Source organism: Acomys minous (assembly GCF_964271855.1).
Source record: "Acomys minous genome assembly, chromosome: 4".
Classification (NCBI taxonomy): Eukaryota; Metazoa; Chordata; class Mammalia; order Rodentia; family Muridae; genus Acomys; species Acomys minous.
This window is the reverse complement of record NC_140486.1, coordinates 81,918,881-81,945,250: the sequence shown is the minus strand read 5'-3', so window position 1 is coordinate 81,945,250 and position 26,370 is coordinate 81,918,881. Positions and strand designations below refer to the sequence as shown.

General features: G+C 41.6%; 1 protein-coding gene across 1 annotated transcript in view; it reads right to left on the bottom strand.

Moving 5' to 3' along the window:
• CCDC150 (coiled-coil domain containing 150) overlaps positions 1-20,509 on the bottom strand; it is a gene marked incomplete at both ends in the record, with an annotated part of 59,994 nt that extends 39,485 nt beyond the window's left edge. Inside the window, 13 exon segments of the mRNA XM_084779536.1 lie at positions 6,472-6,483; positions 6,487-6,540; positions 7,157-7,212; positions 7,215-7,333; positions 7,682-7,803; positions 9,138-9,245; positions 12,478-12,570; positions 14,123-14,154; positions 17,804-17,827; positions 17,830-17,895; positions 17,898-17,931; positions 19,095-19,211; positions 20,444-20,509. Of these exon segments, the coding sequence (XP_084635662.1) occupies positions 6,472-6,483; positions 6,487-6,540; positions 7,157-7,212; positions 7,215-7,333; positions 7,682-7,803; positions 9,138-9,245; positions 12,478-12,570; positions 14,123-14,154; positions 17,804-17,827; positions 17,830-17,895; positions 17,898-17,931; positions 19,095-19,211; positions 20,444-20,509 (903 nt within the window).
• Between the last annotated feature and the right edge of the window lie 5,861 nt (positions 20,510-26,370).

The following is a 26,370-nucleotide window of genomic DNA, read 5'->3' as shown; positions in this document are numbered from 1 at the left end:
GAGCCAGGACCCCTCATCCGATCTTATGGTGTCTGCTTAATCCCCCCTTGAGGCCCGCACACAATGTTCCAGGTTTAAGTTCAACCAGATGTGTTGTTAGCTCAGATAAACATCTACCCTCGGGTTCCAAGAAAAACAGGAACCAAGGACTGTTCCCATGTGATTAAGTCTGAGCTTACCCCAGATCTGCCTACGCAATTTGCTGATGTTCAAATGTTTGAAACAACCAATCATGTGTGGCTGCGCCAAAACTTCCCACTCCCCCCCCCCCCCCGACCCTTGCCCATATAAACCCCAAACCCCTGGGCTTCTGGGTTGACCCCTCTGTCTCCTGTGTGAGATACGTGTCGACCCGGAGCTCCGCCAATAAACTGCCTCACGTGTTTACAGCAAGATGGTTGTTTGTGTGTCTTTGGGTGCGCGCCATCCCGAGGCTTGAGTGAGGGTCTCCCTTCAGGGGTCTTTCAACACACGTATAAAACAAACTGCATACAGCAGGGAGAACCATGTGACAATCATGAGACTAATGATTTCTATATATGTTACATTCAGAGTGACTTGGTCATCTGCATTCGTCTCATTTGAAGTAAGTGCTTTTCCTGTCTTGTCAGGTCAAAATTTCTAAATGAGATTCAATATCTGTCCTATCTCAACTCTAATAGAGAAAAAATTAGGGGAAACATCTTCTCTATTCTTATCTTCCTTTCTCCAGTGTGGAAGTGGTTTTGAGTTAACAGACTGCCAGCTCAGCGAGACAGTTACCTGAGGTGAAAGCCATGGCTGTTACTCTTTGAGAATGTCATCCCCTGAGCACTATCATAATATGATCTACGTCTTAGGTAGGGTTACTATTGCTGTGATGAAACATCACGACCAAAAGCAACTTGGGGAGGAAAGGGTTTACACTGGCTTACACTTCCACAGCACTGTTCATCATCAAAGGAAGTCAGGACAGGAACTCAAACAGTGCAGGAACCTAAGGCAGGAGCTGATGCAGAGGCCATGGAAAAGTCCTGCTGATAGGTGTAATGCTCATGGCTTGCTCAACTTGATTTCTTATAGAATCCTAGGGTGTCCCAACCCACAGCGAGTTGGACACACCCCCATCAGTCACTAATTAAGAAAATGCCCTCCAGGTTTGCGTGCCTACAGCCCAGATCTTACTGGAAGCACTTTCTCAACTGAGCCGTGTCAAACTGACATTAAAACTAGACAGGAAAATTTAGCTCATGCTTCTTTGGATAATTTCATAAACAAGATTAATTTGGTCTGACTTGGAATTTACTCAGTATAAAAGTCTTTCTTCTTAGACATACATGTAGGAATGATTAGAGGTAATTGGCTAAGTTTGCAGTTGCCTGAAATGATAGTTAAGAATTGGGGGGTGGGGGGTGGGGGGAGGGCCAGGGAAGAGGAAAAAAGAAAAAAAAAAAAAAACAACAACAACAACAAAGGCTAACCAGAAAATCTGAATGATAAAGACAAAGATAATGAATGAAATAACCATTATAGAACAGTGGTTCTCAACCTTCCCAATGCTGTGGCCCTTTAATACAGTTCTTCATGTGGTGACCTGTGGAGAGCTGCGAGGTGCTGCGCCTTAATATGGCGTAGGCTTCCGCCATCCCGACGGCGAGCGCTCTCTAAGATAAACAAGTCCTTATATGGCAAAAGGCTGTGCAAGGGTAACTGGTGATCTGATGACGCGCAGTCCTGCTCTGATGCAGACCTATGAGGAGGTGACACCTGACATGAGCTGATTGGCCCTTGAGTTGTACTTAAGCTTGGCCCTTCCCTTCTTCGGGGCCATTCCCACTGAGCTTAATCCTGAGTAAAGATCTCAAGAAGAAGTCTGGTTGTTGGCATCTTATTTCCGCTGGACGGTGCGGCGCCGACAGTGACCCGCTTGTCCAACCATAAAAATTATTTTTGTTGCTACTTCATAACTAATTTTGCTACTACTATGAATTGTAACGTAAGTATCTGTGTTTTCTGATGGTCCTAGGCAACCCACAGGTTGAGATGCACTGCCTTAGAGGCTTTGAAGAATACTGACAAATTCCTGAAGCTCTAGAAAGCCATGTTTATACACAGGGTCTTGAACACCAGTGGAGCTGCATGGTCTGGTATGAGAAGGCCTGCAAAGCCCACCACTGACAGACCTGAGGCTCTGTACAGTCTGAAGTCAGAGATGCCAACTGGCTGTAAGACCTGATGGCATGCCCAGATGTACATTGCCACATCAGCAGAGCGTTGACCCCTGGGAGCAGGCCATAGACGGGCTCCTCATGTAGCAGTTCTATTCAGTAGGATGACAGCTGGCTGAGCATCACTGTCTCAAAAAATAATTATATTAAAGTATTCCTAGATAAAGAAAATGTGTAGTAATTCCTACAAAGGGCTTTTCTGGTTTAAACATATTCCGTAGCCTGTGGCACACTCAAATATCATTAAAATATGTAAAGTAATTTACCAACGTCCCCACCCCTGGGTGTGTGCAGATTTGAGGGCTAGGAAACATACTCTACAAGAAAAGCAAGGAGTCCTTCTTACTGAAACAAAGTAGCAGTGGATGACAACTAAAATCCACACAAGAAATTAAGTGCCACATGCATCACATCCATGCAGTGCCTACGGAGGCCAGAAGAGGGTGTCAGATCCCCCGGAACTAGAGTCACAGATGGTTGGGGCCATCTGTGGGTGCTAGGAACCAACCCTGGTTCCAGCTCTTAATGGCTGAGCCATGTCTCGAAGCCCCACACATAACTTTATCTAACCTAGCAGCCAAAAAGCATAATAGAGGGAAAACCAGGGAGTTCAAATGATGCAGCAGAAATACCTACTTAGAACAAAAGAAGACAGTAATTAAGAATCAGTGTAACAAAACACAAAGGCAAAAAGTAAACTACCAATGTAAATTATTCTGTATCAGTATTCAAGTATAAGTGGACATAAGTATTTAACTGTAACTATAAGTGAATTAAAGAATGTAATTTAAATAGCAGAAATACTGGGCTGAAGAGAACATTCAACAGTTAAGAGTATTGACTGCTCTTCCAGAGAACCCAAGTTAGATTCCCAGCACTGCCACAGTGGTTCATAACCATCTGTTAACTGTGGGAAAAAGTAAGCTTTGTCACAGGCCGGAAGCAGTCTTGGCGGGCTTTACCCTTGGGGCACCCCATGAATACCTTGTGATAGACTGAGTGGAGCCATCCGGCTTGGAATTCAGGAAGCAGACCTGGGAACCCCACCTGGGCTATTGTTTTTCTAATTGACCCTCAACGTGAGAAGGAGACCGCCCTTCCCATGTGACTCAGGCAGGTGGGGAGGAGAGAACAACAAGTTCAGCCTGGGCTAGAGCGTGCTGGGGGGAACAGGCAGGACCAGCCACGGGCCAGAGAGACACCTAAGGACCCGTCCCGTGGAACGGATACTGGAAGGTTCACTCTTTTGTCCCTTTAACCTTTTTTCCTTCTTGTGTAAGCTAGTTGGGTTGTATAATAAAGTTTAATTGTTAAGAAACAGAGCCAACATCTGTTAACTCCAGTTCCAGACAATCTGATGCCTTATTTCTGGCCTCTACAGCACCAGATGCATGTGGCACGTGTGCATACATACATGCAGGCAAAATACCAATACACACACTCACACACAATGTGTTTGTTTTAAAGAAGCAGACAGGCAGAGTGAAAATTTTTAATAATCCAACAAATTTTGAAAGATGAACTTTAGATTTATATAAAAAGGGTAATTTAGAGGATGTAAAAATATCTGTCATATAAGCAAAAATCTGAAAATAACTTAGTTGACTATATTAATATTAGACAAAAAATAAGACAAAAATTGAGGAGATAAAGGAGGGCACTACCTATGGAAAATAGTGGTAACCATCTAAATATAATATCTGTATATCTATATTTCATATAATGAGATAATAAAAATATTATATATGAAGCCCAAAAATTAATAAAATCAACAAAATTAAGTAGAGGAGTAAGCAGTAGACAGGGATTTCAAATTTCCCACTTATAACACTCAATAGGATAACAAGAGAAAAGACACATGAGCAAGAAGACCTAAGCAACATTATTAACTAATGAGACCAAATGGAACAATCCCCACAAAGTAGACTACAGACTTTTCTCAAGTACACATGAACAATCTCCAGGGTACACCATATGTTAGAGCATAAAGCAACTATCAATAATTGGAAAGAGCTAAAATCATGGAAAGTATGTTCTCACCTATAATAGAGCACAAATGAAATAAAGTACAGGAAAATAACAGAAAACAAAAAGCAGGTAACTGGACTAACCAAGAAAAAACAGAGAAGATACAAATTAGTAAATAATGGTGAAATAGAGAACATTACTGCTGATCTTATGGGAAAAAATGTGTATGAACTCAGAACAATTGTATGCCAACAAGCTAGGCACCCTAGGTGGAATGGACACATTCCTAGAAAGAAAAAAAGTCTACTGAAACTGATTCAAAAGGAAAACAAAAGTAAAAACCAAGAGTGAGCGAGCGAGAGAGAATGAAAGAAATCTGAAGAGACCTTCAACAGGAGGTTGAATCAGTAATAATGTAACACAGAAAAATAAACAAAATCTTCCCATAAAGCACAGACAATAACAAGATGGCATGAACACTTAGTGAGAAACTGATACAAACCCCTCAAAAAATCTTAAGAGAAGAGACATTCACCAAGTCATTTTTTGGACATAGAACTCTTTTTTAAAAGATTCATTTATTATGCATACAGTGTTCTGCCAGCCTGCATGCATGCCTGCCTGCAGGCCAGAAGAGGTACCAAATACCATTATAGATGGTTGTGAACCACCCTGTGGTTTCTGGGAGTTGAACTCAGGACCTTTGGAAGAATAGCCAGTGCTCTTAACCTCTGAACCATCTCTCCAGCCCCTCACCAAGTCATTTTATGAGGCTAATACTATCTTGACACCAAATCCAAAGTTAACACACACATACACACACACACAGACACACAACTATAGAACAGTGTCTCTTATGAACAAAGATTAAGAAAAACTAATCAGCAAACCAACAACATACAAAAAGGTGTGTATAACATGACCAAGTAAATCTAAGGAACAGAAGCCAACTTTTGGAAAAAGCATTTGACACCAATGAATGTAATACATAATAGCAAAGTAAAGGGCATGACCCTTAGATCATTTCAATATTTCCAAATAAAACATTTGACGAAGTTCAGGATAGCATCATAACAAAACTCCCCCAAGAACTAGGTGTAGAGGGAAATCTCCTCACGTTCATGAGGGAGTTTACCAGAATTCTACAGCTAACATAGCAATGTGACTAATGGCACAAGGATGCCTGGCCTCACATTGCTAGTCAGCAGCAGCACGAGGTCTAGTCAACTCATACAAGACAAAGAAAGAAATCACATCACACACGTGCCATACATACAGATTGCATTTAAATTGTAGTGCTCCCTAAATTAATGTACAGAGTTAATGTACAGTCTACCAAAACTGCAGTTGCCCTTTCTTACAAAATTGGAAAAGCTGGTCCCAAAAGTTCATGTGGAAATGCACAGACTCAAAATAACTAAAAGCATCTAAAAAGTTAGACTGCTACATCTCGATGTCCAAGCAAAACTATTGTTAAGGTTCATATTATCATAAGGCTAGGAAAGTAGAGCAACGCAAGTCATAATGTTAGTTAAAATGAGTCACACACGGATTGCTTGGTTTTACTCATTCATAAAAACTAGAATCAAGAAGAAGAACTGAATGGAACGGTGATCAATCACTGAAGACTAACAGGCGATGGGAAGCAGGAATGAAGTTAGGAGTTACCACAACCCAGGTGTGTGGAGAGGGAGGGGCTAACCCTGGTTTCCGACAGCACAGTGGGGTAACCAGAGGTTACACAATATGTGATAGTCTTCAAACTTGAGGGGGAAATATATAACCTATTAAATCACTCACATGAGGATGACATGTGGAATCACTGCCCGTATTTATTACATATTTCATGCACATATGAAATTACTTGAAGCTACTCCATAAAGATGTACAAATATAATATCAACTAAAGAAAGATCTGTAAGCTGTAGTGGCAGGGGCTCACAGGCACTTACGATACAAAGGTCAGCTTGGCTTTTAGAGCTGAAAGTAAGCAGTGTCAGCAATTGCCGATTGCCATTGCCTTTTCTAGAGCTATTAGCCCAGTCTCAGGGGACTTCTGGCTGAAGCACTCAGTGAACTCTAGGGCAGGGGCAGAGATGGCTGACAGAGGCAAACCCCACATGCTCAAAAGGCAAATTCCCCCAGAAGCACAAGGAGGCCTTAAGTAAAGCCAGCTTTGTGCCTCCGCCTTGACACTCAGTAAAATCACCCTATTTACTGAAATAAGCTGATACAGTAGGCAGCAAACCAGAATTAACAACATGAAAATGGAACATCAGAAATACAATGTGAATACCTTGCTTTTAGCTCATTCCTTTTCCAAACTGGATTTTTCTTTGGCTACTTCTTTTTCTGTTATATTAACCTGCCTAGTGGGGGAAGAAAGGAATTAACTTTTAGAAGACACAGGTTCTCCTAGAGCAGTGACGACATCCTACATGTCTGTCAATATCTACACTGCAGAGAGAGCACATCCTCTCAGAAAAGGGGTCAACAGGGAGTCTCTGAGGCAGAGCAGACTTCACAAAGAGCCCTGCAATTAGACACACCGCTTTCCTGCTAACTCATAGGACAGGGCTATGTCCCTTCAACTTTCACTCTCCCGCTCCATTGGGGGAGTCTGACCCCATAACTAAGAGGAGGATATGTACCATTGACACTGATGGTATGGGAAGGGCACACTGTTCTATTCGCCTAGTCTACTTTATATGCTAAAGAACACACATTTCTTTAGTAGGCATTGCAGACAAACTATTAAGACTCAGTTTTACTTCTGTTCTCAGGCTTTGCACTAGAGTACAACTTTCAAACAGCATCCCAGACCTAAGCTAGGAGGGAAACCTGCTCCTCCCTTCCTCTGGCTCTGTCCTCCCTCCATACCTTAGCTAGGAGGGCAACCTGCTCCGCCCTCCCTCTGGCGCCGCCCTCCCTCTGGCTCCGCCCTCCCTCCATACCTCAGCTAGGAGGGCAATCTGCTCCACTCTCCCCCTCTCTGAACTCTCACTCTTCTCTAGCAGAGACTTCTCTCTCATTGATGCTTCAGTTTACCTTGCAGTCTTGCAATAGTCGATTCCAGACGTTCTTTTTGTGCCACCATCCTCTTGTCAGCATCCTGTGCCTTCTGGAGACACCGACTGTGCTCGAGGATTAAATGGTCTCTAGAAGAAGAAAATAAAAGAAAGAGTCATCAAATTCAACAAGTCCTACCAGCCCGAGGGTAAGTGTTCTTAACGGAATGGAACATAACTCCTGCCTGGCAACAGCTATCAGAATGTTCTCGCAAACTAGTTCCTCAAGGGCAAAATTCTTTATTTCTGTGGTTGGTTCACAAACATGAGAAACACGAGGAGAGAACAAAAGGCGCACATGAGTGTGACACTGTTCACTTCAGGGGAGAGAACAAAAGGTGCACACGCGTGACACTGTTCACTTTAGGGGAGAGAGCAAAAGGTGCACATGTGTGACACTGCTTACTTTCAGATGCACATGTAGCATTGTGTACTTACAGGTGTGTCTGGAGCTGCACTTTATCTTTCTGCACAGTGTGGAACTCGCCTGTGATGCTGGCGTGGGCTGCGTCCAACAGTGAATTCTGTTCCTGGAATGTTTCTGTTATTTTCTGCTCTACCTGAGAGAGCAGTAGTAAAGGCTGAGATGCCATTTGGTAGGGTAACAATCAGAGTAATTGCTAAAGATACTAGGCTCCCTTCAAAACTTGTTTTGTTTTCACAAATAAAGCCTCTATAAGGCAGTTTGAGTGTCCAGCCTTCTCTTTGGCTACAGTTCCATCACTTTTAAAGTTCTACTAGACAAGATGAATAAGTATTATTTATCAGTCTTGAATTTTTGTGAAACTATAAATGACAATGTATTTTCAAAAATAAAATTTACATTAAAATATTTTACTATATTAAAAGCTCAATATAATTTTACTTTAATGTATGAAATGATATAAACACAATGCAAAATCTCTTTTCTTCTTCCCTCCAGTGTGTTGGAAGGGAGAATCATTTTTAGCAGTTGGTGTGGATCCCTTTGAGGTTCTCCTGTGCTGCACTCAGATGCTGCTGCAGCAATGAGACTGTTCACCAGTGTCTGCTGAGAAAGGGAGCGCTCCATCCTGCTCGCTCAGGAGAGCTGTCAGAACATGGTGGACTGTGACCTCAAACAGCAGGGTCCGCCAGCAGTGCACCGTTATTAAGGGCTGTAGATATTCTAAGTGGTTAAGCACACTTGCTGTTCTTGCAGAGGACCTGGGTTTGGTTCCCAACACCCACACAGTGGCTCACAAGCAAACATAACTCCAGTTTGAGGGGCTCTAACATCTTCTTCTGATGCCCTAAGGTACCAGGCAAGCATGTGATACACATACATACATACATACATACATACATACATACATACATACATATAGATACATGCATACATATGTATGTATGTATGTACAAGCAAAACACTCATATACATAAAATAAGTCTAAAAATATTTTTAAAGTATATATCATTACTATATAAATACTAGAACAGATAATTACTTTTCCTAAAGTCATGATATTTGTGAAGAAAGCATTAAAAACTTTGAGTTGTAAGGGCAAATCACCCCTTCACAAAGAAAGGAGGAAGTTACTAATCAAAAAATAACAGTTGGGTTATAACAGCCTGTAATTCCAGCATTTTACAGGCTGAGGCAGAAGGATTATGAATTTGAAATAAGCCTTCTGGGCTACATAGGAAGAAGACCCTGCTGAAACAAACAATCAAATTTTTAAAAAAAAAAAAAAAAGAAAGAAAAGGGCTGCTGGCATAAGTCTGTAAATCTGGCATTCTGGAGGCAGAGGCAGTAGAATCAGAAATCCAGGTCATTCTTAGCTCCATAAAGAATTTGAGGCCCGTGTGGGCTAAATGAGACTGTCTTTTGAAAAGAAGAAGAAAGAAATCAGTAGTTTGAGAGTGAAAAGAATATTTGCAGCATAGCACGGTGCTCAGCAATAATCCTGGCATTTTCCATTTTAACAGCCTGGAGCATGCTGGTCAGCTCCGAACACTTTCGGGAAAGCTGGTTGTTCAAAGCCTAAGATAATGCATACAGCAGGTCACAAGCCTTTCTAGTAATTACTTCACTTGCATATTTTTAATGATGTCATAGTAACCCACTGTATGTAAGCCTAATTAAGATGACATATTATCAGTTAGTGGCTCTTTAGCTTAAAAACTACTTTCAAATATTTCCCTGTGAGTTACTGAGCAGAGAAGCCCCAGAAGCAACCAAAACAGCATGGACTACTGCCTCTTAGTTCTTGGTTACTAAGTGTCAAGACCCTGTTGCTGAAGACACCGCAGGACACAGCAAGATCAACCTTGAACTGAGCAGCAAACTCTCTCACTGCTAACTAGCTTTCACAGCGCCAGAAGGTGCTAACCAGACAGCTAGGAGACAAAAGCTGTCCGTGCTTTTCCCAGCACTGGATCCTCCATGCTGCAATAATGAGCTGCTAGCAAGATGCGCCCACTACAGGGGCATGACAGCTCAGAAGTAACCAACTGCTTTCTGATTGGCCCTGTCTGTTCCACAGGAGGGATTTCATGCCTGGAACTCTAAGCCTGGTTCATAGCTCCTGACTGGGGAAATAATGGACCGTAGGAGGAAATCTACTGCTGTTGTTTTGCTAAATGCTGACTCAGTCATATTCATTCTAAATGTTTATGTTTATACCCACAGATTTGTGCTGCTCTCACCCTTGGTCGGGAAATCATCTTTCTGCAACAAATAATGGTTGATGCCGAGAACTGTAACTTGTCAAAGGACCAAGTGTAAGTCACTGGGTGCCCTGCTGTGGACAGGTCAGCTACACCGGCCTCCTACTGTCCATGGCTCACAGAACTTTGCAGAAAAGGGGAAGGAAGGAATTTAGGAGGCAGCAGCAGATGTGAAGGAAAGTGTGAAGTGCTGACTTGGCGCGACAGTGGCACAACTCCAGGAGGTGTGGTTATGCACATAGCCTGCATAAGATAAAGCCAGCTAGCAGCTATTGGGAGTTGGTGGCTACTGAAGAAGCGGCAGTCCCTTTCTTTGGGAAACATGGCTGCTGGTAGTTCGGCCCTGCCCCAGTGGCTAGCCACACACCTATGCACACACCGACAACACTAATTGGATTCATGGTAGTAAGAATTTTTTTTTTTTTTTTAAGAGGAGAACATTAAGTTGAGAGGGAGATGTTGCAGGGCCACAAGGGGAATTGACGGGAGGTAGATGGATCTGATTGATATACACCTTGCATAAATGATTGAAATGTCCAATAAATAGGAAATATTTGAGGGGTGGGAAAAATACTTTGAAAATTAAAAAAAAGTTTGTTTGGATGCTATACTCAGAAATGGGGGTTACTGAGAGAGGGAGGAAATGATTAATACCAATTGATTGGTGTTATTTCTGGAACACCTTAGGCATTTGGCAATTTACTCCTTCACAATTTTGAATACACATCAAATAGAGCAAGACTTGTAAAGAATGAGTTTCAGTACAAGTGTCTAGCTGATAATACAGAAAATTCATTCCCAAGATTTTATCATCAAGGCTGAGCATTACTTACCCTGTAACACAAGTATCCATGTTCTTTCACCACCAATGATAAAATTTATAAAAGAAACATAAAGACTTTAATCTCCCAAGATTAATCCTTCAGAACAAAACAAAACCCCTGGAACATACTAGTAATTAGTTAATGATTATCATATTAAATTTTGCATTTTTTTGAGGTTCTGTTTTTTAACTCAGGGCTATAAACATGTAAATTATTTGCCCCCCCCCACTGTGCTACACCCCCAGAAATCCATATTCTTGTGGCAGGTAAACACTTGGATTGTTGTTTAAAGTAAAATGGGAGGGGATTTTATGGGTTTTGTTTGTTTGGTGCTTTCTGAGATTGGCTGCCCACATTGTCTAAGTAATTATAGAGGGTCTTGGCCATCTAGTCCTCCTGACTGCAGAGAATGCAGCGCATGGTTGTGGACTACCGTACCGTACCTGGTTTTGATCATATATTTTAATAAAAATGTTGACTGACGATAAGGGCACATTCTTGAAAAAAAAAATAGCTAATGTGTTTATAGCCAATTACCTAAACCAAATGAAACCAACCCAAAAGTTCTTTATCTTCTAAATATGAATTATAGTTTCTAGATCACAGTGCATTTCAAGGGTTTGTTAGTAATTCAAGGTGCTTAGGATTGTGCCTGAAATGTGAAATGGGTTCACCAAAAGCGTTAAGTACTCTTATTTTATAAGAAGATATTCCTTTTTTTATGTGTTAGTTTTTGGGTTTTTTGTTTTGTTTGTTTGTTTTTGTCTTTCAAGTCAGGGGTTCTCTGTGTAGCTTTGGCTATCCTAAAACTCACTCTATAGATCAGGCTGGCCTCAGACTCACAGAGATCCACCTGCCTCTGCCTCCTGAGTACTGGAATTACAGGTGAGCATCGTCATGGTCCAGCTTAAAAGGATGTTCTTTCAGTTTCATTTTATTACAGAGCACAGCAGCACACTGATACTAACACTACTACAGTCCAATTGTGCCAACAGAAAAGTTATTTTAAGTGATAGACCACTGAGTTCTGTGAAATAGTTTGCCTATTTCATTACAGTTTTCAATATACATTCATGTATTAATATAAAGTATAAGAAGTTAAATTTGGATGCAACGCCTTATAGAAAATGACCATACCCACTGGATAAGGGAAGGAAATCCCACCAACAGTTAATCTTGCTGTCAGCCTGATGGGCTTTAGAATCACCATGGAAACCAAGCTCTAGATGAGGTTAATTGAGACCCACATTAAATGTGGGTGACACCATGCCATGGCTGAGGTCCCACACAGGATAAGAAGGGAAAAGCTAGCTGAGGACAGCGTTCCTCACTCTCCTCCCCATTGCAGATGTGACGTCACCTTGCGCTCCTGCTGTCCATGACCTCCTCACCTAACACCGTGAGCCACAATAAATCCCTCCATGCCTCTGTCATGTATTTTATCAAAGAAAAAAAAAAGACCTAATATATGACTAAATTAGAAAACAAAGTATAACTTGTGACTGATTTAGTCATTACCTTGTATACCACAGTGTCAAAGGAACTTGGCGGGGGAAATACAACATGCAGTTAATTTTTAATGGTTCATAGATGAAGTCAACATTACAAAAATAAAAAGCTAGATAAATATGATTATATGAATTCATGACACACACACACACACACACAGAGAGAGAGAGAGAGAGAGAGAGAGAGAGAGAGAGAGAGAGAGAGAAGATTCACCTGTGCTTTTCCTGATACATCTTGAAGGGATATTATTTCAGATTTCAAATATGTGTTTTCTTCATGTTCCTTGTTGAAAGACCTGAGCACACTCTATTGGAGAAGAGAAAAAGGATTGTTCTCTTTTTCATATGGGTAAGATATTATGTATATCTCTATTAAAATTTCTATATTTTTACTATCAGTTGTGTGTGTGTGTGTGTGTGTGTGTGTGTGTAAAGTCTTAATATCTTTGACTTGTGTAAAAGTGGTACGGATGCACAGCATTCTCATTCGCTGCTGGTGGGGGTGGAAATGGTGGCGTATTCATTAGAAGATTTGGCAAATTCTTTCAAAACTAGAAGTGCTATGATCTAGCAGCCTCACTCCCGGCCTTTCACTCAAGGGAGTGGAGAGCTCACGTCTGTACAACATCTTTGAGCATTCGTACCTGCTGAAAGCAGCCCAGATGTCCTTGAGAATCTCGCTCAACTCAAGCTTTCCTAAAGTCCCCTGGCTCAAGTATTTTTATGTTTTTCAGCAGAGCGCTCACTGACTATAGCCTTCTAGTCTCCATTGCACAGCGTAGGAGAGTGTTTACTTGCTCAAGTGAAACTGCTCATGAAACATATAACTCAATCAGAAAATTTATAAGAAAATTACTCTATTAACGAAAAATCTTTTTGCTTTTAGAATGATTCCTCTTAATTTTTAGATTATAGTTACATCATTTCCCCCTTCCCTTTTGACCCCTCCAAACCTTCCCATATAAACTCTCTTGTTCTTTTTCTAATTCTAAATGGCCTCATTTTTAAAATTATTGTTACATACATATAGGTATGTGCTTATATATGTATATCCTTTTATTTTAAGATTTTTCTGTTATGTTAACAAACTGTGGTACATACAGATAATGTACTATTATTCAACATAAAAATAAGCTAAGAAGCCGTAAAAACATACAAAGGAAATATAAATATGATTAAACTGAAGAAGTCAATCTAAAAGTTTGCATATGTAACTGCAGCCATGAGACATTCTGGGAAAGGCACATCTGAGGCTCGGTGGTTACCAAGGGTTGGGAAAGAGAGGGATGACCAGGCAAGGGCTTCAGGGAAGTGTTCACTCACTCCTTGTAATACTACAGCCTTTCATAACATGCCGTTAAACACCTATCTAAATCCAAAAAATGAACACATCTCCAAGAATGAACCCTAATGTACGCTACTGACTTGATTAAAAGGACCCATAGATATAGATTCATCTAGAGTAATCCTGCTGTTCCAGTAGGAGATGGTGACGGGCGGGGAGGCTGTGCATTGCTGAGAGGCAAAGCACACAGAGGCAGGGGACCGAGGCGTCTCTGTCCTTTACGTTCTGTGTTGTTGTGAATATAGAACTGCTCTAAACGTTGTGACGTATTTTTGAGGACTTTGTTAAAATAGTGTCATATTAGGATTCTGACTAGAAAACCCTGACCAAATACCATTCCTCAAGTTCTCACATCACGTAAGTTCTCTCCAAGCATAAATACTTGTATCATATACACACTTTTATTGCCAGTAAGCTCTTGTGATTTCAAAGGAACACACTCACATACCTTTAAAAGTTACAAGATGTTGTCACGGATGAGGACCTCAGGGTGCTGGGGGAAAGCACCGCTCACGCTCTGAGGAGCAGAACTAGTTCTCTCTGAGACTGGGAAAGGGGAAGAGTGATGTGAGATGCGGCTTAAGTGTCCTTAACAGATTCTTAGAAGAGGGAAGGACAGAGCGCAGCTTCTTCCTCTACTGAGAAACCACGTCCCCGTGTTCCCAGAAGCAGGAAGACAAACAAGGCGGCTGAGACCGCAACCACACAGCTGCTCCAGATGGGGCACCCAGAGACTAACTTAACAGTGCAACAAGATATAAAGGTCACCATCCTGGCAACCTTAAGAGTATAGTTCAGCACTATTCAATGCACCTACATAGCTGCGCAACAACCAACTACAAGTTACATTTATTGTATTTCAAGACCCTGTTTTAGAAAACTATTTTCAATTGGCAAAATCCACAACATTCTCATTATTTTGCCGATTTACCTTTTCAACTTGCACAAGACGATAACTTAGTTCCTACTGTTCTGTACTGCCTGAATACAGCGCTTATTTACATGAAACTTTTTCCTAAAGCTTTGTAGAAGAATTAGAAGTCTCCAGACCAGTGAGAGTGAATGACTACAGCTTCCTAACAAGAGCCCATCTGTCTTCTGTCACAGGAACCCATACCTTATTTTCTTCAGCCAAATGAGGGTATCTCTAGAAACTGAGAACAAAAAGTCCCCATCACGATGGTGCTAACTCACTACTGAGGCCGCACAGCACCTCTTCCTGGAGGCTGTATTTCAGTCAATGCTTTGTGGAAATTTAGTAACACATTAACTTTATCATATTGTCATAAGCTAGATGCTAAGATAAACGATTATCAACCCAGCATGTCTGTAGTCTCAGCATTTGAGAGTCTGAGGCAGCGGGATTATGAGTTCGGGGCCAGCCTGGGCTACATGGCAAATATCATAACAAGCTGAAATGAATCAGACAGTAAATAATTTTGAAAGAGCCTGGCCCACAGTCATTTGCGATGGTAAGCAAGATCACATTTTAGCCGATGCATAGATGAATCTGGGAGAGAGGATCAAAATATCTTTTGTTAAATTACTCTAGTCAAGATTCAATAAAAGCAGCACACACACATGAAACAGTGAGAGCTACTTCCCACCTGGCAACGACAGTGAACATAAGGAAGAAAAAAACAGAGCGATGAAAAAGAAAGGAGAGAGGACTGTTGGGACCTGGGTGAGCACACGGGTGCAGACAAGGACAGCGGCATGGATCCTGCACTCTTCAACTACCCAAGGACTGCAAGGCAAGGAGCAGACCTGGACAACAGAACATTTCCATATGTTTCGATGCGCCTGGCCAGCCTCTGACTGGGAATGTGGACAGCATGACAGTGACCCAGAGCTTTGGAGGGTGACTTCAGGGTTGGATTTGAACCCATTCACAGATTATAACTGAAGACAGAAAACTAGAACAGGGCTGAGGCTGTGAGGCAGCGTTAAAGCACTTGCCACACATGCAGGAAAGAAAATGGGGCAGCAGTTTGGCATTGAATACCAGCAGCCAAAAGATACATTTGAAATTAATGTTTTGACTTTATAGAAAAATTCAGAGCTATATTAGTACTATTACACTTAAATTCTAAAGCCAGGAAATCATAAAGCATGCTTAAAAACTCCTATTTTGCATAGGATATATCTTACAGAAACTGTTTTCTAAAAGGTGTAAATCCATGACTCACTAAAGTCTAATTTAAAATGTGTGAAAAATGAAAGAAGATAAATGTTGTGATCTGTTCTGAAGTTATACTCAAAGTATGAACAAAGGGAGATTGTCTATCTTCAGAGAAAAATTTAATTACTTTAAGTTATGTGTTGTTTACTGTTAATATGGCTTTATATTTTAATACATTGGAGACAACAGTACTTTTTCTTAAAGTAGCTAGATAACTATCTGCACCTTAAAGTAATAAAACTGTACAAAAGAGTTGACAATATTGAACATACAGTTGGCTTTCAGACAGACTTCCTTTCCCTCATGCTAGCTTGAATTACTGTTTAATCTTTATCTATGTGTGATCTCACACATATACTTTACAAAATCCAAAAACATATCATTAATCTAAGTAACAGAAGGGCCTCCTGACTAGCAAGCTCAGCCAGTAGTAGGGTCTACATTTCAGTCTCTGCTATTGTGTATGCGCTGGGTCCTTGAGCAGGGTCTTTTTGCTGTGTGTAATCGCTATCTTTTCTTACTTGTCTCACAAAGTTGGCTGTGGTGGAACTTGTGGTGTCTTCAAAATTTCGGTTATGTTACATGAACGTGTTTTTGTTTGAACGCCGGGTGTATGGCACGGCTCTTGTTTGTCCACAGCTGTTAACTATGATTGTCGCACACTCTGGAAGGAGGGTTCCGGGAAATACGGCGGCTGCTGCTCCGCCCTGCTACTCCTGGTTGCTGCTAATGCAGTTTGATAAGAAGTTGGAGATAATCCTGTGAAGACTGGACTTGCCCCAAGGAATCCAATGACCCTAACCTACAGGAACTAGTAAAGAGACCTGGTATTGGAAGGGAGGAAGGGTGGAGAAGGGAGATAGAGGCATAAGGAGCCAAATAAAGTAGATAAAATGAAGATGCCTACAGTTGTCGTTAAGTGGAAGTGAGATCATGAGGAAGAAGCATGAAAGCTAACAGACATCTCTGGAGGCGGACACTTGGAAGAAGACAGAAGGCTATCTCTGGGTGCTGCCCGTGAGTCAGCAGCCCTAAGGAGTCTACCAACTGCAGGAAGTCATAGACTTACTCTCTTCTCTACACTTTTTGTCATGTTGTTTTCTTATTGGTGCTTTCTAGCTCACTGCAGATAGCATACTAAAGAAAACACTCGCTTACACTGAGAAGACACAGGATTAAGTTTTTCTTCTCCATTTCTTTCAGAACTTTGAATGGTTAGAGACAGCTTTGAGCATTGAATCTATGTGAACACTCATGGTCTTTGCAACGGAGACTGCCTAATACTGCTTTACAGTACTGCAGTGACAACAATAGGAACCAAAGGGCTGGAGACTATGCACTTGGTCTGGGGTCAAGATTCTTCCATGCACTCGTCTTCCCTTTGAGGGCTCATCTGTAAAATGACGGGATGACTCTAAGCTCTTCTTCCAAATGCAGCACAACCACCCATCTGTGAATATAGGGAGCCCAAATCATCTCCTTATTAGTAGCTTACTGCCACTCTTCAATTCAGTGTCTAAATGTTCCCAGTATCCCACACTTAAGTGATCAAGGCGGGCCTGGTGGCACAGACCTGTAATCTTAGACATTTGTAAGGCTTAGACAAGAAGATCACAAGTTTAAGGCCAACCTGAACACCTCAGTGAGACCCATCCCAACAAACACACAACCAATCACACCCAAAAGAGAGCCATGGGCAAAGCTCAATGGACGAGTTTTCCTAGTATGAGTAAGGCCCTACCCAACCTTGTACTGCAAAAAGATTAAGATCAAATTTTATCACCAATATTTATCTTGGTTCCAGTGCCATATATAGAATGGGGGCCAGAAATTTTTTTCTCCTACAAGTTAGATTTACTTGCCAGTGATAAAATGTCACAAGAAAGAGTAATATAAGCACCAATGGAGTTTCTTTAATAAAAAGGCCAGCAATTATTTTTCACTCTGGATTGAAGGAATTACCACCAACCATAGCCAACTAAACAATTCTGGCTCTTAGGAATTTTTAAATACTCAGATCAGACCCGAGCTGCGAGCAGCCAGCTCCAGCTCTTCCTTCTTCGGCTGCTCCTGGACCAGCGGGTCTTGGGTTGTTTGTATAGGGTGCGCAGGGCAATGCAGCTCTGCAGCAAAGTGTGCACCTGAAATTGTGCAAGAAAGACTCAGTTTCCATAAGATAATGCATGACGTGACAGAACATGTGGAAGGCAGAATTCAACCATAGTGTCATGGAGATGGAAGGGGCATGCCTGTATGCCACAGTGGATATCTCAGCACACTACAGTTTCATTTCATTTCTTTTCTTTTTTTTTCTTTCTTTCTCTCTCTCTCTCTCTTTTTATTTGTTTGTTTTTCAAAACAGGGTTTTTCTGTGTAACCCTGGCTGTCTTGGAACTCTCTTGGTAGACCAAGCTGGCCTTGATCAGTGATCCACCTGCCTCTGCCTCCCAAGTGCTAGGATTAAAGGCATGCGTCACCACCACCGCCACCACCACCACCACATGGTCTGGATTTCAGTTTCTTACTTGAAAATGCTGTCCAAAAGGGCCTTCTGTGTACACCTTAACACAATAATCAGCCTACTGAGCACTTGGAGGGTAGCCAGAGCAAGTGAAGAACTGCATCTTTACTATTACTTACATTTAACTAATTTTGACTTAAATAGGATATTTCATACTTAAGTAGAATAGATTCCTTTTTATAATTCAGTTGTGAGGTATTAACACTGGTAAAAAATAATAAATATTATGCACTCAACTACCAAAATAAGAATTTGAAGTATCCTAAACACACAAAGGTACTTCAAATAGTAAGTACAACAAGGGAAAAACTACCATGTTAATATAAATGTGATCACTTAAAGCAGCAACATAAGTATGTTCCTGGTTATTTTACTTATTTGTTTCAAGGGCTAGTTACATTCGGTCTTTATGTTCTACCCAGATCACAACCTACAGCATTAGCTAGGAGGACAATGACTTCCACAATCAATGCTTCTTGCAGAGACTTCATGTACAGGAGGACACTGTTCCAGCAGATTTTGCCTCTACAAAACCTGAGATGGACTCATTTCTCTGAGCCTCCAGCTTTCTCATTTATAAATTAAGAGTGTTGGATTAAATGGCAGAGCCTTTTCTTATTTTGTGCAATATTTTAAAGACTCTAGTAAAAAGTCTAGCAGGTTAGTAAGGTAAAGTATCGTAACAAAGCTGGAGGAAATAAGAGCATAAACTCATAGGAAGAATGCCGGCTTTACCTCTTGTGTTTCACTTCTCCAACAGAAAATATGAAAGCAACTCTCTACCTGCTTCCCTTCTGCCTCCACTGTCGACCCCATTTCCTGTATTTTGAGTAGCATGGATGATGCAGATTTCTCAAGAGATTCCCTGAGGTGCTTCTCCTGAGCCAGCTGTCGCCATAGCTAAAAAGCAACATTGTAATTAGGAGACCCATGGACACCACTCCAGATTAACCAAGATGAAATCACCACAGCAGTTTAAAACTCCACTGTTACTTTGAAACATGCTTATTTCAAAATAGGAAGTCAAGTTTGTTGCCCTCATTCTTCTGTTGTTAAACTGTATTTTCCAAATTGGAAGTCAAGACCCACTAGTAACTTAGAAGCATCATGTGAAAAAAAGACAATAAAAATGATTTAGCTAACAGCAAGTCACAAGGACAAGTGAGCATTGTGAAAAGACCTAAGTGACTCAGGTTTGCTGATGACTTTTTAGATACAATGCCAAAATTACTATCTATGAAACAAATTTTTAATTGAACCTCATTACGAGTTTCTGTTCTCTGAAAGGTATTACTAAGAAAGTGAAAAGACAAACTATAGAAAACGTTTGAAAGAGTGACACTTTAATAGAGGAATAATAGCCTGTCTTAGTCTGTTATCTGTCACTGTAACAAAATACCCAAGGCAGGAAAATATATAAGGAATTGAGGTTTATTCATCTCAGAGTTTTAGGAGCTAAAGCCTGGATAAGCACATATGTTCAGCTCTGGTGAAGGGCTCATGACAGAACCAACACAATAGCAATCACACAGGCAAGACAAGAAGCCACTCATTCATGAGCCAAATTTACTCCTTCTAGTAACAATTCCACTTTCATGGGAGCTAACTGGGGGTCCATGAGAACTACATGATTCCTTTCCAAGGGAGATTGTCCTTAATGAATTAACACCTTCCACTAGGCCTCCCACATCTTAAAAGTTCTGCCTAACTTCCAAGACCACTGGTGATGCAGCTGTTAGCACATGAATCTTCATGTGATACCTTCAAGTCAGACCCAAAATACATGAAGTAATAAATTCAAAACTAAAAGACTCAATTATGAGAAAATAATATAAAATACGCTTCACTAAAGAATATATATGCAAGGAAATAAGTATATGAAAAGATCCTCACATCAGTTATCACTCGGGCACTCAAATTAGAACAAGATAAACCACACATCTAGTAGAATGGCGAAAATTCAAGACACTGACACCAAATCCTGAGGAAAAGGTACAGCAACAACGATTCTTGTTCTTCAATGGTAAAAATGCAAAATGATCTGATTAGATTGTAAAGTGAGTTGGGAGCTCCTAGAAGGGTAAATATGGCTTGCATTTCAAGCCAGGAAATTATACTCTGAGGTTATTTACCCAAATGAGTGGAAATCTTATGTCCACATAAACCGGTGACACAGCAGGATGTTCTGATGGGTGCATGGATGAAGAAACTACTGTTCAGCCATTAAAACATATGAATTATCAGCCTTGGGAAGACACACAGAAGCGTTAAATGTATGTGCCAACTGAAGGCAGCCACCCCAAAGGACTGTCTCAACTATAAGCCAAACCACAGACGCAACGCAAAGATCAGTGTTCACCTATAAGGAAGAAGTCTGTGTGTGGAGTACAAGGCATTTTTAGGGCAGTGAAACTGCTGTATTTGACCCTGAATGGTAGAGACATAGCATGATAAGTTTTTTAAGATCCTAGAACTCTACAGAACAGGAAGTGAGTCCTAATGAAAACCATGGACTTCAGGTACACAGTGATGTCATCTCCCAAACTGTGGCCAAAGTACCTAATGTAATGTTTAAAAAAGGAGGAGTTTGGAGAGTGGGACATATTTTCTGTATACTTTTTGTATAAACCAAATACAACTAAGGTTTAAATTAAGATGTCTCAAAAAGGCCAAACTAGTCATAGTTATCTAGAGGAACAGGACTGATAGAATGAAAATACAAAACAAGCAAACAAAAAAAAAAGCCTTACAGCTAGATGTTATGGAGGGAGGCATTTTCTCAGCTGAAGTTCTCTCCTTTCAGATAACTTTAGTGTGCGTTTCAAGTTGACATAAAACTAGGCAGCACAAGGTGTAAGGCGCGGCCACACCCGATAATGGCGGTGACCGTTACCACTTGGCGGCAACTGGTAACGCTCCCGCGCAAGCGCAGACATAAGCCCTCTCAATGTACCCCTCCCGAACAGGGGTATGCAAATGAAGCACTCCAACACAGCCCTCTCAACTTCGGGCATGCTAATGGGGCATGCTAATGAGACATCCAAATGTAACCAATGAGACTTTGACACGCCACGTGCAGACAGTATTTAAACGGCGTGCTCGCAGGCATTCGGGGTCTTTCACTTCAGCTTCAAGGGAGCTCCCAATAAAGCGCGATTGAGAAGGATCCTGGTGTCTGCGTCATTCCTGCCGGCGGGAGGGCATGACAACAAGGCTTCAGTCTAGTTATTCCAACAACTATCTACTATGGAAAGTTCAAGAATCTGGTAGTTGTTCAGTCTATGAGGTGTTTCTTCTCATCTTCAGTATACACCAGAATCCCAAAGAAGAATGTTCTAATGCCAGTGAGGGATGAACTTCCTAGCAAGAGGGTGACCCTAGCAAGAGGGCCATCTGACAGAGAGCAAGGCCTTCCTTCCTCCATGTCCTTCATCTAGGCTGCCAGCAGAAAGTGTGGCCCACATTTACCTGTACCTTCTCCCCTCAAAGGATCCATATTTAGGGTTGGTCTCCTCATATCAAATGATTTGAGAAATATCTCTCATAGGCGTATGTGTCTGGCCACTTGGGTTTTACTTAGGTCCAGATGTAGCCAAGTTGACAAACACAAATACCTATTTGCAAGGGCTCAGTGGGCAAATGGGCCTGACCCAAGCCTGATGACCTGAGTTCAATCTCTGGTAACTGTATAATAGAAAAACTGAACTGAAGCCACCAAGTTACCCTCTGACCTTGCCATATGTAGCATGATATGTGCCTGTCAATCCCACAAGTAAATGAATGTAATAAAAATTTTAAACCTTTAAAAATAAAAACATATCATTAATAATCATGTTTTATCAAGTTAGTACTAGCAAATAAAGTTCTCTACATATGAGAGTTTCCTAAATAGCTATGCTTAGTACCTTGATCACTGATATTTTTCCTTAAAGCATATCTTTATATCTTGTTTAGGTGATAGAATCCCTTAAGTATAATTTGACCTTGGATGTCAGCTAATATTTTGTCTTCCAACATAGGATTTTAGGTCATTGTCAGATTATTGAGTAATTCTGATTCTTCCACCAGTTTCAGCTAAAAACAACTTAGCTCAACAGCTTTTTAAAAAATACTTCTTAATTTTGGGGGGATTCTGTATGATGTACTTTTGATCATATTCATCCCTCCCCAAACTCTTCCAAGATTCATCCGCCCATTTCATACCTACCCAATTTAATGTTCTCATTTTTTTTTTTAAAAGCCCATCTAGTCCAATTAGTGCTGGCTCTTGGTTATCCAGACAGCCACTGGAATGTCTTCAATCTACCAAGGACACACTTCAAACAAAGCAACAAACAAACAAAACAAAACAAAACAAAACAAAAAAAACAAACTCCCAATCTCCTAGCAGCTATCAACTACCAAGACGCCTTGGCTAGAGGGATAGACCTGTGGCCGCCTTCCCCACCCATGCTGGGATTCTGTGTGGCTTGAGTTTGCACAGGTCTTACGCGTGCTATCACAAACACTGTGAATTTACTTGTGCGACTCCCCCTGCTGTGTCTAGAAAATACTGCCACACTGTAGCTATCTACCGCCTCCAGCTCTTATAACTCTTCCATCCTCTATTCTGCACAGATCCCTGAAGTCTGGGAGAGGGGTGTGTTACACAGGTAACCCATTCAGGGTAGAGTACTTTACAATCTCTCACTCTCCGCTCCTTCATACCATCCAGCATACTAAAGACTTTCTGAAAAAAGCCATTGTGAAAACTACTACTGCAGAAGCCTCTTAAAATATAAATATATACATAGATCAATGGGATTTAAACGGAGTTACACTATAACAGGATAACAATATCTATACTAGACACCATAGGCTAACAAAGGCTCCGAGTCCAGAACAAATTACCTCTAAGGAGTTGTTGGCCATGATGTCCTATAGACATACCCCGCCACCCGCACCCCACACACACCCCAAATACTATAGGCTATTGCCATTTCACTTGGCAACTCTCCAGAACTTCATGGTAAGACCATATTGCTGAAGACACTGCATATAGAGCCGCAGAGGACAGATAAATCAAGCTGGTACTGACACTGGAGCTTCATCCCTACTGGCTAGCTGTCACAGTGCCAGAAGCTGTTACACACGCTAATGGAGGAAACAAGTAATCATCGGTCTTAAGCCGGCTATGAACCCTGAGCTACAGCAACACAAGGCATTCTCATCAGTGAAACCATGGTGTGAATATCACAGGAAGAACCAATCGCTTTTTGATTTTATTAAAGGCCCACTACACAAGAAGGAACCCATGTTTGGCACCATCACTGGCACCAAGAACTTGAGGCTACACAGGTAACAATGGAGAACCTGTCATTCCTACCCTGAGGTAAAGGGACGAGGGATTAAATTGAGTCCTGACAACGGACCCTTACACCCGTGGACCGCCACATCTCCTTATACTCGTGGACCACCGCATCTCCTCACACCCGTGGACCGCTGCATCTTCTCACATTCGTGGACTGCCACATCTCCTTATGCCGGTGCACTACCGCATCTCTAAAGCCTTGTCACAGAAGCATTTGTTTTGGAGTAGATGACTAATTCAACTGCTCATCATAGCCACTCTTTCCAGAACTTCAGACATTTAATCTGACATGAAGATCTCCAAGATAAAACAAGGAGTGCACATTTTTCCATTATAACATAACTTTATGGTAAAATGTCACATGAAGGTGAAGGTGTTCACTTAACAACAGTCTATGGGTTACCATGTGTGGTAAATGCATCTCTACTGGCTCAGCAGGTGATGTGTTTTGTTTTGTTTGTTTGTTTTTGTCTTCTTGTTTCCAGTTTTGTGGCAGTTTGACTGAAGGCAGGGGCTCTTAACTTACTTCAGTCATATGTGGCATGCTTTACGTATTTGTGCTTTCTTTTTCAGAGGACTATTTTTATTCTTTATATTTTCTTGTTTTCCCTTTGCAATTCCAACACCTCCTTCTATGTCTCCTGTCTTTTTTCTTACCTCTTGAATTTTTAAAAAAAATTTTTATATTAATTTATTCATATTACATCTCAATTGTTAGCCCATCCCTTGTATCCTCCCATTCCTCCCTCCCTCCCGCTTCCCCCCTACTCCCCTCCAAAAATCCTTCCTGCCAATTGCATAAGGCGATCAACAAATTCCTGGAAGGGCTCCAAGTGTCCCTGGACCACTTTAGACAGCTGTTCTCCTGCCCCCTTATTAGGCAAGGACTTCCAAGCCCTCGTGGCACAAGTTGCAATCTGCGCATACACAGCTGGGTCATATTGTGTCTGGGCACTAAGTTCAGTATACAAATCCATGCTTGCTAGCATATTCACGTTTCTCTGTGGAACCCCAGCTGCCACGTTACGTGAGGCGGTCTGAATACACTGTTCTTGATAATCACTGCGCCAAAGCAAATAATCACCCCCACTGAGGACTGCTCCACACATTTGTTGCCAATCACTAGGTGTTAAGAATTGTCCTGTGAAGGATTCAAAAATGGCAATCGTAAAAGGGGCATGTGGACCATAAGCCATAACTGCCTCCTTAAGCTGTTTTATGTCTTTAAACTGGAGGGCTTCATGCTGTCTCTGTGTTTGCCCTGGGTTAGTTGGGTGAGGCACTTCAACTACTGGAAAGAGTACTCCCCGAGAGAGAGCAGAAGGCTTTGCCAAAGGTAATTGACTTTGATAATCTGGGTTATACATCGGGGGCTGCTCTCCTCTAGTTTCTTTTCCTTTAATCTTACACTCCTTCAACTTTCTCTTTAGGGCCCGTATCTTAGAGGTTAAAGTTGTCCCTTCCTCCTCAGTATTAGAAGAAGATATATCAGAGGCAATCTCAGACAGGGCCAAGGATTTTACAGATTGCTCCTCCTGCACTTCATTTAGGGCAAGTTCCAAACTTCCTAGCTGCTCTCTTATTTTCTCATCCTCTAACAAGATGCCATAACGAAAAGGTAGCGATAGGAACACTGTTGGAACCTTCATTTCGTAAAGTCCTCTGGAGATGAGACTTCACCTGATCCCAATCTTGGATATTTAGCTCTCCTGATACCATAAACCAAAGACTACTCAATTCTATTGTTTTATAAAATTTTTAACACTCTCATACTTAATCCCGGTGCCTTAATCACTAGCTCACCAGAACCGTGGACGAACCTGCGGCACCTATTTCCAATACGCCCATTTCCTACCTCCCTGAGGCGCTGGCCAGCGTCCCTGGGCAATCAGTCAGCTTCTTCCCTTCTTTCCCTGATCTCGATGGAACCTCCACTTGTGGCGCCCGCGCCACCGCAGTACCGAGTCAAGGGCGAGGGACTGCTAATTTAACTCATTCACGCACACACACACACACACACTAACACAGCGGGTCCTTCGTGCTAAGAGAGCAGCAGCAGACGCCGTGGCAGCGGTTTACTATTCTTCCCCAGAGTTCCAAAGAGCCTTCTTATAGGCAGCCAAACAGGCATCCTCCTCCCAGGTGAAATCCCTCAAGAGGTAATCGCACACAGGAGGAAAAGTCTTGAGGAAGGGAGGGGTGCGTTCTCAGAGCAGTAAACATGACTAGCTAACCAAGATAAACACAGACACGGAAGCTGCTAGAAACAGGACATGAAACAGCATGACAGGCAGGAAGCCCAGTCGGGCCTGGTTCCTACAGGGAACCCCCTCAAAAGAGGAATCACTAGATTCAGCCAAACCACTAAAATGAAGACAAAAAGAAATCAATAACCTAAACAGACCTATAACAAATGAGATTAAAATAATAAAAAGCCTTGCAGAGGGGAAAGAAAAGGTTCAGAGCCAGAAGGATTCCTGGAAGAATTCTAGCAGACATTCTAAGAATACACATACAGCCAGTCCGTCTTAAACTAGTTAAGAGAGAGAGAGAGAGAGAGAGAGAGAGAGAGAGAGAGAGAGAGAGAGAGAGAGAGAAAAGAAGAAGAAGAAGAAGAGAAGAGAAGAGAAGAAACGTAAGGAGCACTCCTTCCTCAGAGCCAGGTCATTCTATTAACTAAACCAAGTAAAGACCAACAATGAAGGAGGA